General features: G+C 50.7%; 1 protein-coding gene across 1 annotated transcript in view; it reads right to left on the reverse strand.

The window, feature by feature from the left end:
* The window catches only part of PIK3R6 (phosphoinositide-3-kinase regulatory subunit 6), a 62557-nt gene continuing 46401 nt past the window's right edge, over positions 1 to 16156 (reverse strand). The window contains 7 exon segments of the mRNA XM_030297106.2: positions 1 to 703; positions 1280 to 1392; positions 13173 to 13288; positions 14866 to 14956; positions 15412 to 15430; positions 15432 to 15480; positions 15759 to 15846. Coding sequence (XP_030152966.1) covers positions 550 to 703; positions 1280 to 1392; positions 13173 to 13288; positions 14866 to 14956; positions 15412 to 15430; positions 15432 to 15480; positions 15759 to 15846 — 630 coding nt within the window. The 3' untranslated portion in view covers positions 1 to 549.

Raw genomic sequence — 16156 nt, forward strand, 5'->3', positions numbered from 1 at the left:
GTACTTTAGTGTGTTTATCGGAACTGACGATTTCCTCTCACTCGGGAGAGACACCTGCCTGGGAATGCAGGACGAGGAGGTGGCTGGAAGGAAGAAAAGGAACAGACTCTCGGAAGGGAGAGGCTGCAATTATCTTTGCCTGCTCCCCATCCCCCACCCTCCCCCCCAGGCCACAGGGCCCTGGCCGACACAGCATCTCTCACTGGGGGCGGTTTAAGGGCCGAGGGGGGATCTTGAGCCGCACAAGTGGGAATTGAAGATCAGTGGAGGCGTGGACATTTGTGCACGGAGCCGGGTCTTGCTTGCGTGTGCGCAGCTTTGCTGGGACCTTCCTGGGGCCTGTGTGTGGGCCCTGCTCCATCACCTGCCACGGCCCAGTAAGCGCCCTATGCTCCGGTCACTCGCTGGCTCCTACTCACAGCCAGAAGCCACCCAGGGCCCAGGCCTCGTTCCGGCGGCCGGCGTGAGTGTTCGGAGGCTGGTGGGGTAGTGTATCCGTACTCTTGGGCCTGGGCTCTCAGACTCGGCGCTTCTGCTGCCCCTGCGGGCTCACTGGACGATGCCGGAGAACGTGTTGATGGGCATTAGAAGGGGCTTGGGCTTGGCTTTGGTCCCTTCCACCTCCTGCCCGTGTGAACCGAGCTGTGACGCCTCGGACTTGTGGGCCTCGGAACATGGCTCTGGGCAGGGAGAGACCTCGAATCTGTGGGTGGAGAGAGGCCAGCTCAGGAGACCCATCTCTGGGGTCAAATCTTCCCCGGGGGGGGGTTTGAAGGTAGACCCTCTATTACAGATTATACAGAGGAGGCCTCATGGAGAGAGGAGGGAGTCAGGACAAGGAAAGAGCAGCCTGGGCGGGGTGGGGTGGGGTGGACACCGAGAGAGGAGGCGTGCCTGCGCAGTCACTCGGTGTATGCCTTCCTTACCCAAATACACCGCCCCAGGGGAAACCTCTAAGCAGCCCCAGGTTAACCTTTGTGGGAGGGACTGTGCCAACACAGGGGGTCAGATCTGTGGCCGCGGGCCGAGTGTATGTAGAGGAATCTCCAGAAACTTAAATGGCAGGGGCTGGCCAGACTCAGCCATTCATTAGTTCTTCTCCCTGGATTCATAGGAAGTCACAGGGCAGTGGCCTAAGTCCATCCCACCAGGGACACCTGCCCGGCCACAGGGCCTGCCTGCGACAGGTGTCCCGGGCTAGAGGCAGGAGATAGGAGGGGCCGGCTGCCGCTCACGTGTGCCCCGTGGGGCGTGCAGGGGTGGCGAGGCCCGGCCTCACCTGACCACGTCCTTGAACGTTCGCCGACTGTCCTTGTCCAGGAGCAGCGTCAGGAGCCTCTGGTCCTGGCTCTGGATCTGGATGTTGGCCGTCCGGAAGGTGTTTGTCACCATCTGCAAACAAGGAGAGCTCGTGTGAGTGTCACCTTCGTGACAGATGGCCTTGCCAACACCTCCTACCCTCTCCGGTGTCTTTGTTCAGTGCACGGGGTCCCCAACTCTCTTCCTGCAAGTGACTTGGAGCAGTGACAGTATTCTGCAGAAACTGTGTCTGGGCTGCCCCGGCCCCCAGGTGTCTCGTCATTTCTGCAGTTGTCCTAAATTTCGACAACCTAGATCTTGCCAAGTTATCAAGTTACCTGAGACCTCCATAGAACGGGTGTGTATATTACATGTGCAATTTTGGCGGGTGGGGGGGGGGTGGGGAATATTTCAGGGATTTTAGGAGTCCTGACCGCTGTCCTCAGAGTTGAATTACATATGAAATGATTTCCCTGGGGCCGAGACAGAGGGTCTAGGAAGCGGCCACCTACCCTCATGACGCAGACCAGCCCTATATCTGTTTGCACCATGGAACTGTCTAGGGACCAGGCACAGGTGGGAAGGCATCTATTCCCTGCACAGGAAACCTGGGGCAAAGGGCTTCCTGCCTTCTATGCTCCAAAGCCCTGCGTGGCTTCTCTAGAAAGTACCCAGGACCAAAGGAAAGCAGCCAGCAGGCTCTAATCCCCTGACCCGAGGGGCTGCCCGGAGGGAGGGGACCTCTCGGGAGAGGATTGGGAGCATCTTGCGTTCCAGGTGGGGCCTTCAGAGGGACTTTCCGGGTGGCTGGCCCACTCTACATGCAGACAGCAGCTTTGGGGGGCTTGACCCCCCCCCCCCAACATTCTGGACCTCTAGAGTTCATCTTGCTCAAGAACTCTCAACCCTGGAAATCACCTTTCCCAAACAAAATTAGAGATTCCTACTGACATGGTCTGGACTTGAGCCCAGGCACAGGCATCTTTAACAAACTCCCTTTTGCAGGCAGGATGGGGACCGTGGAGCTAATCCAGCTTTTCCCTGTGTTAGAGCAGAGGTACAAGCAGCAGCCGAAACTGGGTGGAGGTGGGGGTGGGGGTGGGGGTGGGGGTGGAGTCAGGCAAGTCTGGGCATTTCAGCCGAACATTCGTCGGAGCGGGGTAGGACGCTGACCAGGATGCTAGTTGGACAACCATGAGCATCCGTGGCCTTCCAGAAGTATCTGGAGAGACTGCAGGGAGCTAAATTCCTGCGTGGGCCAGGGGGTGGGGAAAGCCAGATGCACTGCGATGGCTTAGGGGACCCCGCTTGAACTGACCCCAGCTGGTGAGGGAGAAGACTGAGGTCTGGAGGGATTGACCGTGACCTTCTGAAGCTTTCACAGTAGTAGGCGTGGGAACCAGCTCCCTGACTCCCCACTCAGTGCTCTTTCTCTGCGTCAGGCTGTTCTAGGTATCTCCCAGCAGGATCTGGGCCTGCCTGACCTTGCCCCCCAGATAGCCAGCGGCGGTCTTTGGGCCTCCTTCCACCTGCCTGCCGTGCACACAGAGGCCTTCATTTCCCCCTTGTGGTCTGCGTGCCTCCCCACACCCGACCCTGCCTGGCTTTGGCCCTGTGACGACCACGGGGCTTTTGGATTTCATTCTATGGATGCGGCCCTGGAGGTCGGTTGAAAGGGCGAGACTCCGTATTTGCAAAAGGTCTCAGCCTCAGCTCGTTAGGGGCTGAGCAAAATGGTGCTATTCACGGTTCACTGTCAGGGGCTTCCTGCTTCCCATGCCCCCAAAGCCCCAATTCTACCATTCCTCCCTTATTTCCCACCGCTTTCCTCTATCAAACTTCCCCCAGCCCAATGAGTCTCATTGCTGCCCCTTAAACTCACCAATCCAGCCACAGTGCCCTTGCCCTGCTGGTCTCCAAGCGGAGAACACCCTCACCCCAGCTCACCGCGGAGCTCCCCTACCACGCGGTGTTCGTCTAGCCGTTCGTGCAGAACACATAACTGACCGGCCTGGGTTCCAAGAGCAAAGCAAAGCACCTGGCGCTTCCTCCAGCAAATCAGTGCGGGGGTAAAAGGAAACACGAAGGGGTGGTAAGTTTAGAGTCTCAAAAAGCCTACAGGCAGGTTGTTTCAAGAGGTCATGAGACATAGGAACTGTTAGGGGTGCCTGGTGGCTCGGTCGGTTAAGTGTGGGACTTCCGATTTCAGCTCAGGTCATGATGTCACCGTTTGTGAGTCCAAACCCCGAGTGGGGCTCTGCACTGACAGCTCAGAGCCTGCTTGGGATTCTCTCTGTTCCTCCCGCGCCTGCTCTCTCTCAAAATAAGTTAAAAAAAAAAACTTAAAGAAAAGAAACCCTTGTAGGGAACGGACTTGGGAAGAGGAAATACAGGAGTGTAAACGGGGCCACCTTGCAGCCTACTTGAGGCTTAGGTACAGAGCTGTCCAATAGGAAGGAGGTGTCCCTCAGCACACGTGACCTCTCAGCCAATCAGAGCTCTCCTACAGTAGACCTGTTGGTGCAGAGAAAATGCGCGCATGCGGTTAGGGATGAGGTCCTGGAGAGGCGGGGACAGACTAGCGGGCTCAGCAGAGGGCACCTACCAGGGGCAAGACAGCTCGCACTGAGTGCTGGGGGGATGGGGAGGACCAGGACCAGGGCACTCACAGTCCATCGCTGTACAGCGATCATGCCCCTTACAGTGTTGCCCATGCCCCCATGGCTGTGACCCCAGGGCCGTGTGGGTGCACAGAGAGGGGCACCTAGCTTACCCAGGGTGGGGGGAGGGTGAGCGTCAGGGAGGGCCTCCTGGAGGAAAGGACCCCTGAGTTTCCTTTTGAAGGAGAAATACGAGCTATGGAAAGAGGACGGGGAAGAGAAAGGTAGGAACAGGTTTCAGACCAGGCACGGCGCACGAGCAGGACACAGAGGTGTCTGCAGGGACTTTCGCACGTGCTGTGCGGCAAAGGGTCTGCAGACACAGGCTGGAGTTGCTTATGGAGCCGAAGGGAGCCATGCTACGCAACACTGAAGAACTTTCCTGCCCTTCGGTCATACAGCCTGGGAAATGACAGAGGGGTTTTAAGCATAGGCAGGTCCGAGTTTTATTTATTGATTTCTTTTAAGTTTATTTCTTTATCTTGAGAGAGAGAGAGAGAGAGCATGAACGGGGAGGGGCAGAGAGAGGGAGGGAGAGCATCCCCAGCAGGCTCCGTGCTGTCAGCGCAGAGCCCCACTTGGGGCTTGAACTCACAACGGTGAGGCGATGATCGGAGCTAAAATCAGAGTTGCGCTTAACCAACGGAGCCACCCAGGTGCCCCTCGTTTAGAAATACCGCTCAGGCAGAGATGTGGAGGTGGGCTTAAAGCATTGCGGTGGCATCAGCGAGGAGGCTACTGTGTTTGTCCCACAAAAGGGGATGGTGGAGGTCTGGACCGAGGGTGACCAAACCTGTCCTGGTGTGCCCGGGGCTCTCCGGGAGTTAGCACAGAAGGCCGCGCACCCCAGGAAGCAGTCCTGAGTCCCGGGCAAATTCACGTGGTTTGTCAACCTAAGTGGCTCCAAAGGAGGGAGATGAGGAGAAGGAGAAAGTTCGAGAAGTGTTAAGAGAGAAAACCAGCAGGACAGGGGAAAGCGAGGGAGACGAGGCATCTGAGGGGACTCCCAGAATCCTGGCAGAGGTGATGGGTTAATGATGGTACCATTAAATGAGAGGCCGGCCATAGCGGGGAGAAATGACATGAAAATCATTCTTAGCACATATACAACTCTTTCTTGGTCACATACTCTTTTGAGAGCTTTACATGTGACAGTCATTCCTTCCCCATAACAACTGGTTAAGGTCTATTTTATGTTATTATTATATTACCTATCTATTATCTATTACCAATACTATTATTATTGTCCCCATTTACAGATGATGAGATTGAGACATAGGCAGCCTGATTAACTTGCCTGAAGTCACATAGCTGGTAAATGGCAGAACGAGTTCCGTACCCAAGCAGCCTTGGTCCGGCTCTGGAGAGCTCTTAGCCAAAGTCCTGGCTTTGTTTTTGTTTTTGTTTTTTTTTAAATTTTTTAAATGTTTATTTATTTTTGACAGAGAGAGAGACAGAGCATGACTGGGGGAGGTCAGAGAGAGAGGGAGACACAGAATCCGAAGCAGGTTCCAGGCTCTGAGCTGTCAGCACAGAGCCCGACGCGGGGCTCGAACTCACGGACCACAAGGTTAAGACCTGAGCCAAAGTCAGATGCTCAACCAACTGAGCCACCCAGGTGCCCCCCGGCTTTGGTTTTGAATATCTTGTGTTTGGGGAGTTGTGGGACATCCAGTTCATGCTGAGTTGAGTGTAGGGTCGGAAACTCAGGGCGCGACTATCAGGAGATACAGATTTGGGAGTCCTTAATACATCGGACTCAGACCACACATGTGGGTTAACTAGTCCAGGGAATGAGAAAAGAAGTGGGCCATGGATGGAAGTTGAGAACAGTAGCTATTTAAGAAACTGGTTTAGGAAAAAGAGCCCAGGGAAAGAGGCCAAAAAGTCACGGTCAGATACGTAGAACTTTGAGAAAGTGGTGTCTCCAAATTCACAGATTTAGGGAATTTAAAGACTCGGAGAACAGGGCATCAGTTCTGGTGGTGGAACTCATTAAAAATTGATCAAAGTGGGGGGCAACTGGGTGGCTCAGTTGGTTGAGCGCCCAACTCGTGGTTTCGGCTCAGGTCGTGATCGCAATGGTTCGTGGGTTCCAGCCCCACGTTGAGCTCTGCGCTGATATGTGGAGTCTGCTTAGGATTCTCTCTCTCTCTGCCTCTCCCCTGCTCATGCTCTCTCTTTCTCTTTCTCTCCTCTCCAATAGATAAATTCAGTAATTAATTTAAATAATGATCAAAGGAATAAAAACCTAGAAAAATTGCCTATGACAGTGTTGGAAGCCAGCTTTATTGGCATATCAACATACGTGGGACTTTAAATATATTTTTTCAATTTAAAGGTAATCATGACAGAAAAAAATAGCATATATAGCTTGCAAATTGTCAGAGGGGGAAAATAAGGTAACAGAGCTTAAGTCCCTCCCTCCCCCCAAACAGCAAAAGCATTACAAAATCAGAAAGCACAACATAAGACAGCAGAAAAAGATCAAATAGTGCGTAAAATTAGTGTTGGTGGATTAAACTATAAATCGGTAAAAAGCACAGACTTTCAGACTGAGTCAGAACAAACTCCAACTGTATGCTATTTACAAGAGGCATATGTAAAATAAAAAAAAAATGTTTTAAAAGTGAAGGATGAGGGGCGCCTGGGTGGCGCAGTCGGTTAAGCGTCCGACTTCAGCCAGGTCACGATCTCGCGGTCCGGGAGTTCGAGCCCCGCGTCGGGCTCTGGGCTGATGGCTCAGAGCCTGGAGCCTGTTTCCGATTCTGTGTCTCCCTCTCTCTCTGCCCCTCCCCCGTTCATGCTCTGTCTCTCTCTGTCTCAAAAATAAATAAAACGTTAAAAAAAAATTAAAAAAAAAAAGTGAAGGATGAAAAAAATAATAAAAAATAAAAGTGAAGGATGGGGTGCCTGGATGGCTCAGTCCGTTAAGCATCCAGCTCTGGATTTTGGCTCAGGTCATGATCTCACGCATGGTTCGAACCCCACATCAGGCTCTGTGCTGACAGTGTGGAGGTTGCTTGGGATCCTCTCTCTCCTCCTCTCTCTACCCCTCCTCTCGCTCACTCTCTTGTGCTCTCAAAGTAAACAAGTAAACTTAAAAAAATTTTTTTAAATAAAGGGATGAGGATTTCTGATTTCAAAATGGCAGAGTGTATATTTTCTTGTTCCTTTCCTCTTATAATTTGCCTTCAAACAAGGAGCTGCAGAATGTCCATCGATGGATGAATGGATAAAAAATGTGGTATATACACAATGGAATATTACTTGGTGATCAAAAAGAATGAAATCTTGCCATTTGCAACTACATGGATGTAACTAGAGGGTATTATGCTAAGTGAAATCAGTCAGTCAGAGAGAGACAAATACCATAGGACTTCACTCCTATTTTGTGATAAGACACAAAACAGATGAACATAAGGGAAGGGAAGCAAAAATAATATAAAACAAGGAGGGGGACAAAACATAAGAGACTCTTACATACAGAGAACAAACTGAGGGTTGCTGGCAGAGTTGTGGGTGGGGGGATGGGCTAAATGGGGGAGGAGCATTAGGGAAGACACTTGTTGGGATGAGCACTGAATGTTATACATAGAGGGTGAATCACTGGATTCTACTTCTGAAATCATTATAGCACTACATGCTACTAACTTGGATGTAAATTAAAAACAAACAAACAAACAAACAACAAACAAACAGGTGTGTTTTTCATGAAACTAGAAGACACCCAAAGCCCTAAAGCATGACATTTGAGGACAGAGGGAGGAAGGTCCAACACAAGGATCAAAACTCTGGAAAGCTTCTGAACGGGAGGCCGCATATCCCTCAGATAGTGGTGATGAGATACAGCCCGAATAAAGGGAACGCACTGGAAGTTCTACAAGCAACGGTTAGATAGTTTCAAGTGCCCACTTCCAGCCTGAGCAGCCAAGCAATGAAACTCTCCCCCTGCCACAGACACCACAGAAGATGGACCAGAGAGACTCTGGACTTGGGGACACCACAGTTGGAGGAGGACGGTGTGAACACCATCCGTGTACTGTTGTCCAGGTAGATGGGCTACATGAATGTCTGCTCACTGAATGGTGAGACCCCTAATCCCCTTGCCTGGCCCAGCCCCAGAGTACAGACACCAGCAGGCCTACTCCCCTTTAGCCCCCAAGGCAAGAGTCTGAAGGACCCTTTTCTGGGAAAACAAGACTGTCCTAACAATGAGACTTGAACATACTGACATTTGGGTTTCCCCAGGGAAAGGTCTATGGCCTTCGGAATGCCCACCATTGACTCAACTTTTTAGTACCTCAGTCTTTTTTTCCCCCCAATCTTTTTTTTGAAGTTTATTTATTTATTTTTAGCAATCTCTACACCCAACGTGGGGCCTGAACTCATGATCCAGAGATCAAGAGTTGTAGGCTCTTCTGACTGACCCGCCAGGTTCCCCTAGTGCCCCACTCTTAAATTTGAACATCAGCCAAGGATCACCAGATTTTTGGAGACAGCATTTAATGTTAAAAAGAATACTAATAAAATGAAGAAAGAAAGAAGAGAGACCCAAACAAACAGAAGGAATTTACAGGAAATAAAAACAATGTAGGGGGCAGAAGAAAATTTCAAATAAACCACAGTTAATTAATATCTTCAGAGAAAGCAGATACTGCATCGATGACACAAGAATCAAATGATATTAAAAAATGAATAACCAGAGGGTCACCCGGCCGGCTCAGCTGGTAGAGAGTGCGACTCTTGATCTTAGGGTTGTGAGTTTGAGCCTGAGCCCCACGTTGGGTATAGAAATTACTTCAAAATAAAATCTTTAAAAAAAAAGAAGAATCAGAAAACAAGAAAAAATCTTGAAGTTTAAACATTCAGTGAGTTTGAAGAAAACTCTCAAAACTTGAAGAAAGAAAGAGAAGGATGGTGAGACAGAAAAGATTAGAAAATCAGAGTATCCCTCTAGATCTAACACCCAGCTCTCTGTAGTTCCAGAAAGAAATAACAAAGAAACAGAGGAAGGAAATAATTTTAAAAACTACATTAGAAAATATGTTAGCACCAAAAGATGTGTCTCCAGATTAGATGATCTTTTTTTTTTTTAATTTTTTAAATGTTTGTTTATTCTGAGAGACAGAGAGAGACAGCATGAGCGGGGAGGGGCAGAGAGAGAGAGGGAGACATAGAACATGAAGCAGGCCCAAGGCTCTGAGCTGCTAGCACAGAGCCTGACGCAGACGGGGCTCGAACTCACGAGCTGTGAGATCATGACCTGAGCCAAAGTCGGATGCTTAACCGACTGAGCCACCCAGGTGCCCCTAGATGATGTCTTTTAAAGATCCACAATAACGGGGCGCCTGGGTGGCTCAGTCGGTTGAGTGTCTGGCTTCAGCTCAGGTCATGATCTCACAGTTTATGAGTTCGAGCCCCTCATCGGGCTCTGTGCTGACAGCTCAGAGCCTGGAACCTGCTTCTGGTTCTGTGTCTCCCTCCCTCTCTGCTCCTCCCCCACTCATGCTCTGTCTCTCTCTTTCAAAAATAAATAAAAACATTAAAAAAAATTTAAAGATCCACAATAATGAATGAAAACGATTCCACCAAGGCATATGCTTGTGATATTCCAGAACGTTTGATGAAATGAAGCCTCAGAGGCTTCTAGAAAGGGAGAGAAAGGAACAGCACAAGAAGTTATCATATTTTTCAGCAGCAGTGCCAGAAACTAGAACATTCAGGTTTGAACAAACTGAGATCCCATTGACAAAATCAAAGCCATACTGGGAATGTGGACCAACCTTTCCTATTTGGATAGATGAAGTAGACAAAAAAAAAGCTTAATTGCAGATTAGAGTAATATGGTGTGTCTGACCTAATAATTATGCCATATTTTGCATTCTGTAGACAAAAAAACACACGTGTCTCCCTTCAGTTATCACAGGATATTTAAAATTGATCATGGACCGGGCAGTGAGGCTAATGCCATAAATTCTAAAGTTGAAGTTGTGTGGGTCAGAGGCTTTGGTGTCTCGGGGGAATTTAGTAATCTCAGGAATCAAGGGGCTTGGGTGTCAATAGCCATGGGTGCGGGGGACAACCATGGGCTCATATGAGGCAGGGATTGGGAACTGAGATCCCCCCCCACCCCGCCCAAGGACTCTTGAACACTATGCTCTCAGCAAAACACTCTATTAGAAAAAAAAATTGCAGCCTGTGCTATGAATGAGGAGGACAAATATTCCCTGGGAATTCTTAGCCACAAGTCTGTCCTTAGGTGGATCTGGGGTCTGGGAATTTCTGAGCCAAGAAATTAACTCAAAATATGGGCTTGGGCTGATAATATCCCGGGGGCCCGTGGCTAAGGCAAATACAGAATTTCTCTAGAAGGTCGCATTTTCCACCCAGATTTCCCACAGACAAAGCCCCAACAGGTAGGGAACACACCTGGAAAACATACCTCCAGTTGAGGAAACATACAAAGAATTAAGCTGCCACGGGGTTCAGTGGACCCAGTAAATGCAGGGATTAAACTCCCGATAAGTACATAATGTAACTATATACATCAGACTATAAAGTGAAAATCTTTAAAATGAGCAAAGAAAAAATAAAATGAGCAAAGAAACATAAGAAGGAAAAAAACTGTATTATTAAAGGAATAAGCATGTCATTTTGATTCTTATTTTTTTAATGTTTATTTATTTTGAAAAAGAGGGTGGGAAAGGGTGAGGGCAGAGAGAGAGAGGGGGAGAGAGAAGGATCTGTGCTAACAGCAGAGAGCCTGATGTGGGGCTTGACCCCACGAACTGTAAGATCATGACCTGAGCTGAAGTCAGACACTTAACTGACTGAGCCAGCCAGACGCCCCTCATTTTCATTGATTCTCTCCCCACCCGCATGTTTTAACATCTCTGAAATTAGGAACTATTTTGCAACCCAGGTGATAAGAAAGCATTGCTTGTACTTCAGGAAACATTGTCTCCTTCTGAGCGGTGTGTACAATTATGGTCTCTCTTTAACTTGGTGAAACATAATGTTTGAAGAAGAATCAGGTGCCTTTAATGTGTGATCATAGCAGGGGCGGAAATCATCAAAGGAAAGTAACTGGTAGTTTTTCCTTCATCAAATATAAATCTATTTTAGGTAAAAAACAAAGAAACAAACCCATAACACCAAAAGACAAACTTGAGACGTGACAAGGCGTTTGGTGGCTCAGTCAGTTAAGCACCCGACTCCTGTCCGCTCAGGTCATGACCTCATGGTTTGTGAGATCGACCCCTGCATCAGGCTCCGCACTGTCAGCTTGGGATTCTCTCTCTCCTTCTCTCTGCCCCTCCCTTGCTCTCTCTCTCTCTCTCTCTCTCTCTCAAAATAAACATTTACAAAAATATGACATAAGGGGTTAATATTCTCATATCATAAAATAGAGACCACACGTAACATCACATGAGAACATAAACAGAAAATACACAAATGAAGAAATAGAAATTATCACTGCGTAGAAGAAACTCTTCAACTTAATTGGTAATCAAAGACACACAAATGGAAATAATGAAAATCCTGACAAATTTACAAGGAGGAAAAAATTAGTCCACGTGTTAATTGTGCAGCAAAATTGACCCTCTCAAACCTCATGGAGGGCAATACATCAAAATATATCAAAAGTCCTAACATATGGATGCCATTTGACTGAGTGAGCTCACTTTTAGACATTTGTTAAAAAGGTTTAACTGTGATTTTTGTACCTATTTATCCCTATGCATGTTCCTTGCAGTATTGCTTACAATGATTATAACTATATAACTATATAATTATTGCTTATAATACGGAAACACGAGAACTCAGCTAAATGTATTATAAGCAAATCAGTTAAATAACCACACGGACCTATATAGCCATCATAGGAGAAATATCGACCGTAACATATTTAGTGACATGAACAAGATCTCGCCCAGGCAGACTCACAAAGCCTTAGTATATTTTGGAATAGAAACGTCAAGTTTTTACTCCGTACTTTGATAGTATGTAGCGATCAATTAAGTTAAAGACATACAGAAAACAGGCTGGTGCTTGCACCTCGAAATAGTAACAGTCATTCCCTTCTAGAAAATGGGACTAGAAGTAGATTTGCTTCTTTGTGGGGTGTTTTGTTTTTGTTTGTTTGTTTGTTTTTTGCATTTCCCCCCAAATCACTGAACTTTTCTCTACAGGTTAAAACATTACTTTTTTTTTTTTTTTTTAATTTATTTTTGGGACAGAGAGAGACAGAGCATGAACGGGGGAGGGGCAGAGAGAGAGGGAGACACAGAATCGGAAACGGCTCCAGGCTCTGAGCCATCAGCCCAGAGCCCGACGCGGGGCTCGAACTCACGGACCGCGAGATCGTGACCTGGCTGAAGTCGGACGCTTAACCGACTGCGCCACCCAGGCGCCCCTAAAACGTTATTTTTAAAGGGGAAGATAAACAGTGAGGACCAGAAAGACAGCTTTGGTCTCAGCGACCACGGAGGCGACTTTGCCACCGTGGGGAGGGTGTTACCCAGATGATAGCGGGGAGGAGAGTTTTTGGCGGGAGACCGGAAACTAGGATGGAGAAGACCAGAGCACGTCTCCAGGCCACGAGGGAGGAGAGGTAGAGAAGGTCCACGCTGGAGAAAAGGAACTAGCATAGATGAATAACGAATAAAAGCCCAGAAGACAGGCAAGAGAAGGGCGTTGGGGTACAAGGGCAGGGGTCTGCTCCCATGGACGCACGATTTATTCCAGAAGCACTCAGCCACTGAGCATACGGACTGAGTAGCGACTTGATGCCTGGGAGCGGAGCGGGGCTGAGAACAGGGTTCAGGCGTAATCCTGGGACCCACAGCCCAGCTGAGTGGGGAAGTGAAGTCCAGAGAGGCCATGAGACGGGGAGAGTGGGTGGGTGCTGGGTCTCTATCAATAAGGGAGTCCAAATCAATAAGTATCAATCAGGGCAAAGGGCAGCGGTCGGGCGATGAGGTTAAGGAGCCGGCTCGATGTGGTTCAAGGTTGGGCTGTTGGCTCTCCCCGGGCCTCAGTTACACCAGCCGGTGCTCCCCGGTACTCCACACACCAGGGGAGAGCAAATTCTCTCCAAGGGGAAGACCCAGTCCGACAGCAAAGGTTCAGAAGCCATCCCCCCTTCTCCGAACACCCCGGCCCGGGCCACCTACCTCGTTCGAGTATCCCGTGCTGCCCCGTACTTACAGAGAAGGACCTTCCCGCCAAGTTGGAGGACTTGATGACCTCCGTCACGCTGACGTTCAGGCACGTGTGGTCTGTCACGGGAACAGCAGGTGGCGGGGCGGGGGCGGGCCCAGAAACTGGGGGAACAAGATGGGAAGCAGGTGGCTGTAACGGGCCCCCCAACTTCCTGACTGCGCCTTGGTCCCGACCGCGTTTCAGTTCCTTCCTGAACATCCACTGCCTTTCCCTGGGGGACCCACAGGGTATCCCCTGTCACGCAGCCCCTCCCCGTGCCTTTCTGCACCCCCTCCCGCACCCCTTTTCCGTGGAAGAAGGTGCGGTGGACCCTTCCTGAAGCCCCCGGCACGCGATCAATGGGAGGAGCGCAAGTTAGCGTGGGGTGGGCGGGTGGGGATGCTGGGAAGGAAATGAGGGAAATACAACTTAACAATTAGAGCGAACACGATAGTTTTCTAGACGCACATGAATGAGGACTTCATCTTCACTTCAGAAATGAAAGGACCGGTAGAGAGGTCACGAGGAACTCGCCCAAGGTCACAGATGGTAAATGGCAAAGCCGACCTGGAGGCCAGCCCCCATCCCGACCCAGAACCTGTGCTCTTGACCCACCTCTCGGCTAAGAGCTATCCCCAGGGTCACATGTCTCCCTTGCGGTGTTAAGGGTGCACGAGTGGGGGGCGCCTGGGGGGCTCAGTCGCTTGAATGTCCGACTTCAGCTCAGGTCATGATCTCATGGTTCATGAGTTGGAGCCCGGCATCGGGCTCTGTGCTGACGGCTCAGAGCCTGGAGCCTGCTTCGGATTCTGTGTCTCCCTCTCTCTCTGCCCCTCCCCTGCTCACACTCTGTCTCTCTTTCTCAAAAATAAACTAAACATTAAAGAAAAAAAAAGATGCACAAATAAAGGTGGTCTTGCTGGGTCCCCTGCTTCCTTTGCCTGAAAGCCAGCACCCGGATGGCCTGGGTGTGAATCCGGGCTCTGACCCTTCCTCACGGACGTGACCTGGCCTCCGGCATTTCTCCGCCTTCAGTTACGTCTCTGGTAAAAAGCGGCTGGTATTAATAATGCCGATCTCACAGGATTCGGAGAGTCGATGTGTTTGACACAGAACATTGCCCGGCCTCTGATCAATGGGTTCGGTGACGTCCTCACTCACATCACCGAACTTTTCTTTCTTCCAGAAGACCAGGGGGCTAACGGAACAGCTCACGATTATCCTTCACTATCGGCATTTACATTGGTATCTTTTTAACATCTCTATTTTAGATTTGGAGCGTTAGATAAACTATCTTATTATCTATTGGATACATAGCTATTATTAGGTAATTAGCTAAAATTAGAGAGTTTGGGCCGGTGGTGCCTTTGGTGAACTGGGGATTACCTGCCCCCGGTGGAGTGACATTCAGAAAAACATCTCCAGACGCAACAGAGGCAGGAGGGCGGCAGGACCCCCTCCGTGTGGCCCCTCTGCCTTCCAGCTGCAGGGCAGGACCGAGGCCAATGCTGTTGCATGTCCCCCCGAGGTGAGGGCAGATACCATGCCGCACCCGGGCACCCGGTGCTCAGCCCTGCACGACCTCAGGATTGGGTGGGAGGCCCGATTCCTCTGGGTCACCTCCTCTACCGTCACTCACCCCTTTTTCCTTCTCCCCCCGCCCATCCCCTTCTCGTGCCTTCTCTCTCCAGCTCCTTACCTTCAGTGTCACTGGCTGCAAAGGTCTTCAGGACCAGCCCAGTGGCCCGCAGGGAAACGGCGACCTCTTGGGCCCGGTGGCTGAGCAGGGCCTGGAGGGGGATGCGGGCACCAAGGGGGTCCTCAGAACATCCCTGTCCCCCCGGGCACCCTCGTGTTAACAGTCCTGCTTCCCACCCCTGCCCTGAGATTCTTGTCCGAGTCACCAGTGTCCAAGGCGGGGCTGGCGGGGAGAGGCGGAGAGCACTCTTGGCCCCAGGGAGCACGGTCAGCCTCCCAGGCCCGAAGGGACGCGTCTCCCATGCTATCAGTTCAAGCATCTGGCCAGCTAGGGAGGAAGGCATCCTCCAGCAACAGGACAGGCCCCTTGTCCCTTAAATCACGTGGCCTCCTCGGCTGCGTGCAAGGCCCGTGGTAATTTGCTCATCCCTGCAAAACTCTCCAAAGGCTGTCTGTCTGCTCCCACCAGCCTGTCCCTGATGCCTGCTTCCAACCCTGTGCCTCCCACCTCCTCCTGAGCAGCCCCCCGCCCCCACGAACCACTCACCTTCTGGTAGCAAATGGAGCTCAGCCCCTGGGCCCTCGGCTGCGCCCCTCCTCCTGGGTGAAAAGCCATCTGAGGGAGGAGGAGGGAAGAGGCTGAATCGCGTAGGAGGCTCCTGCCCCTCCCGCCTCACCCAGGCCGAGCGGAGCTGCTGAATGGTGACAGCATCTCTCCTTGGATGGAAAGGAAGCATCTCGAGGGTTCCAGTCCAGGCAAGCTTGGAGGAGCCAAGGGCACCCCGGTATTTGGTGGAGTTGGGGGGGGGCATCAGGTGAGAGGCGGGAGGACGTTCCAGAAACAGGGCTTGGCCGGAGATGCGTCAGTGAGCTCTGGGAAGGGAGGATGCTCACCTTTGGGGGGCTTGGTGTCTTGAATCTTCACCTTGAGCTCAGTGAGAAAAATGTCCTCTGCAGGGTGTTGGCTCAGGTCCCTGAAGATCTGGAGGGAGGGAGGAGGTGTGGACGGTTGGAGAGCTTCTGGAAGGAAGCAGGGCCGGGGCCCCCACCGTCCGGGCAGTGGCTTCCCGGACCTGCCTGTCCACAGGTGTCCAGTGATGTAATATATTTACAAATGGGGAAGCCACTGGTATCAGAACCCAAGCCGTCCTCGACGGTCTGCAACCACGACGGTCTAACGCGGAAGGAACGGGGCACACGATTCACACAGGGGCGGGGCCGTGTGAGAAAATCTCTTGTGGACGCCAGAAGGGCCAGAGAGGGGGACCCCATTCCTGACTTGCAAGGCGAGA

Source organism: Lynx canadensis, chromosome E1 (assembly GCF_007474595.2).
Source record: "Lynx canadensis isolate LIC74 chromosome E1, mLynCan4.pri.v2, whole genome shotgun sequence".
Taxonomy (NCBI): domain Eukaryota; kingdom Metazoa; phylum Chordata; class Mammalia; order Carnivora; family Felidae; genus Lynx; species Lynx canadensis.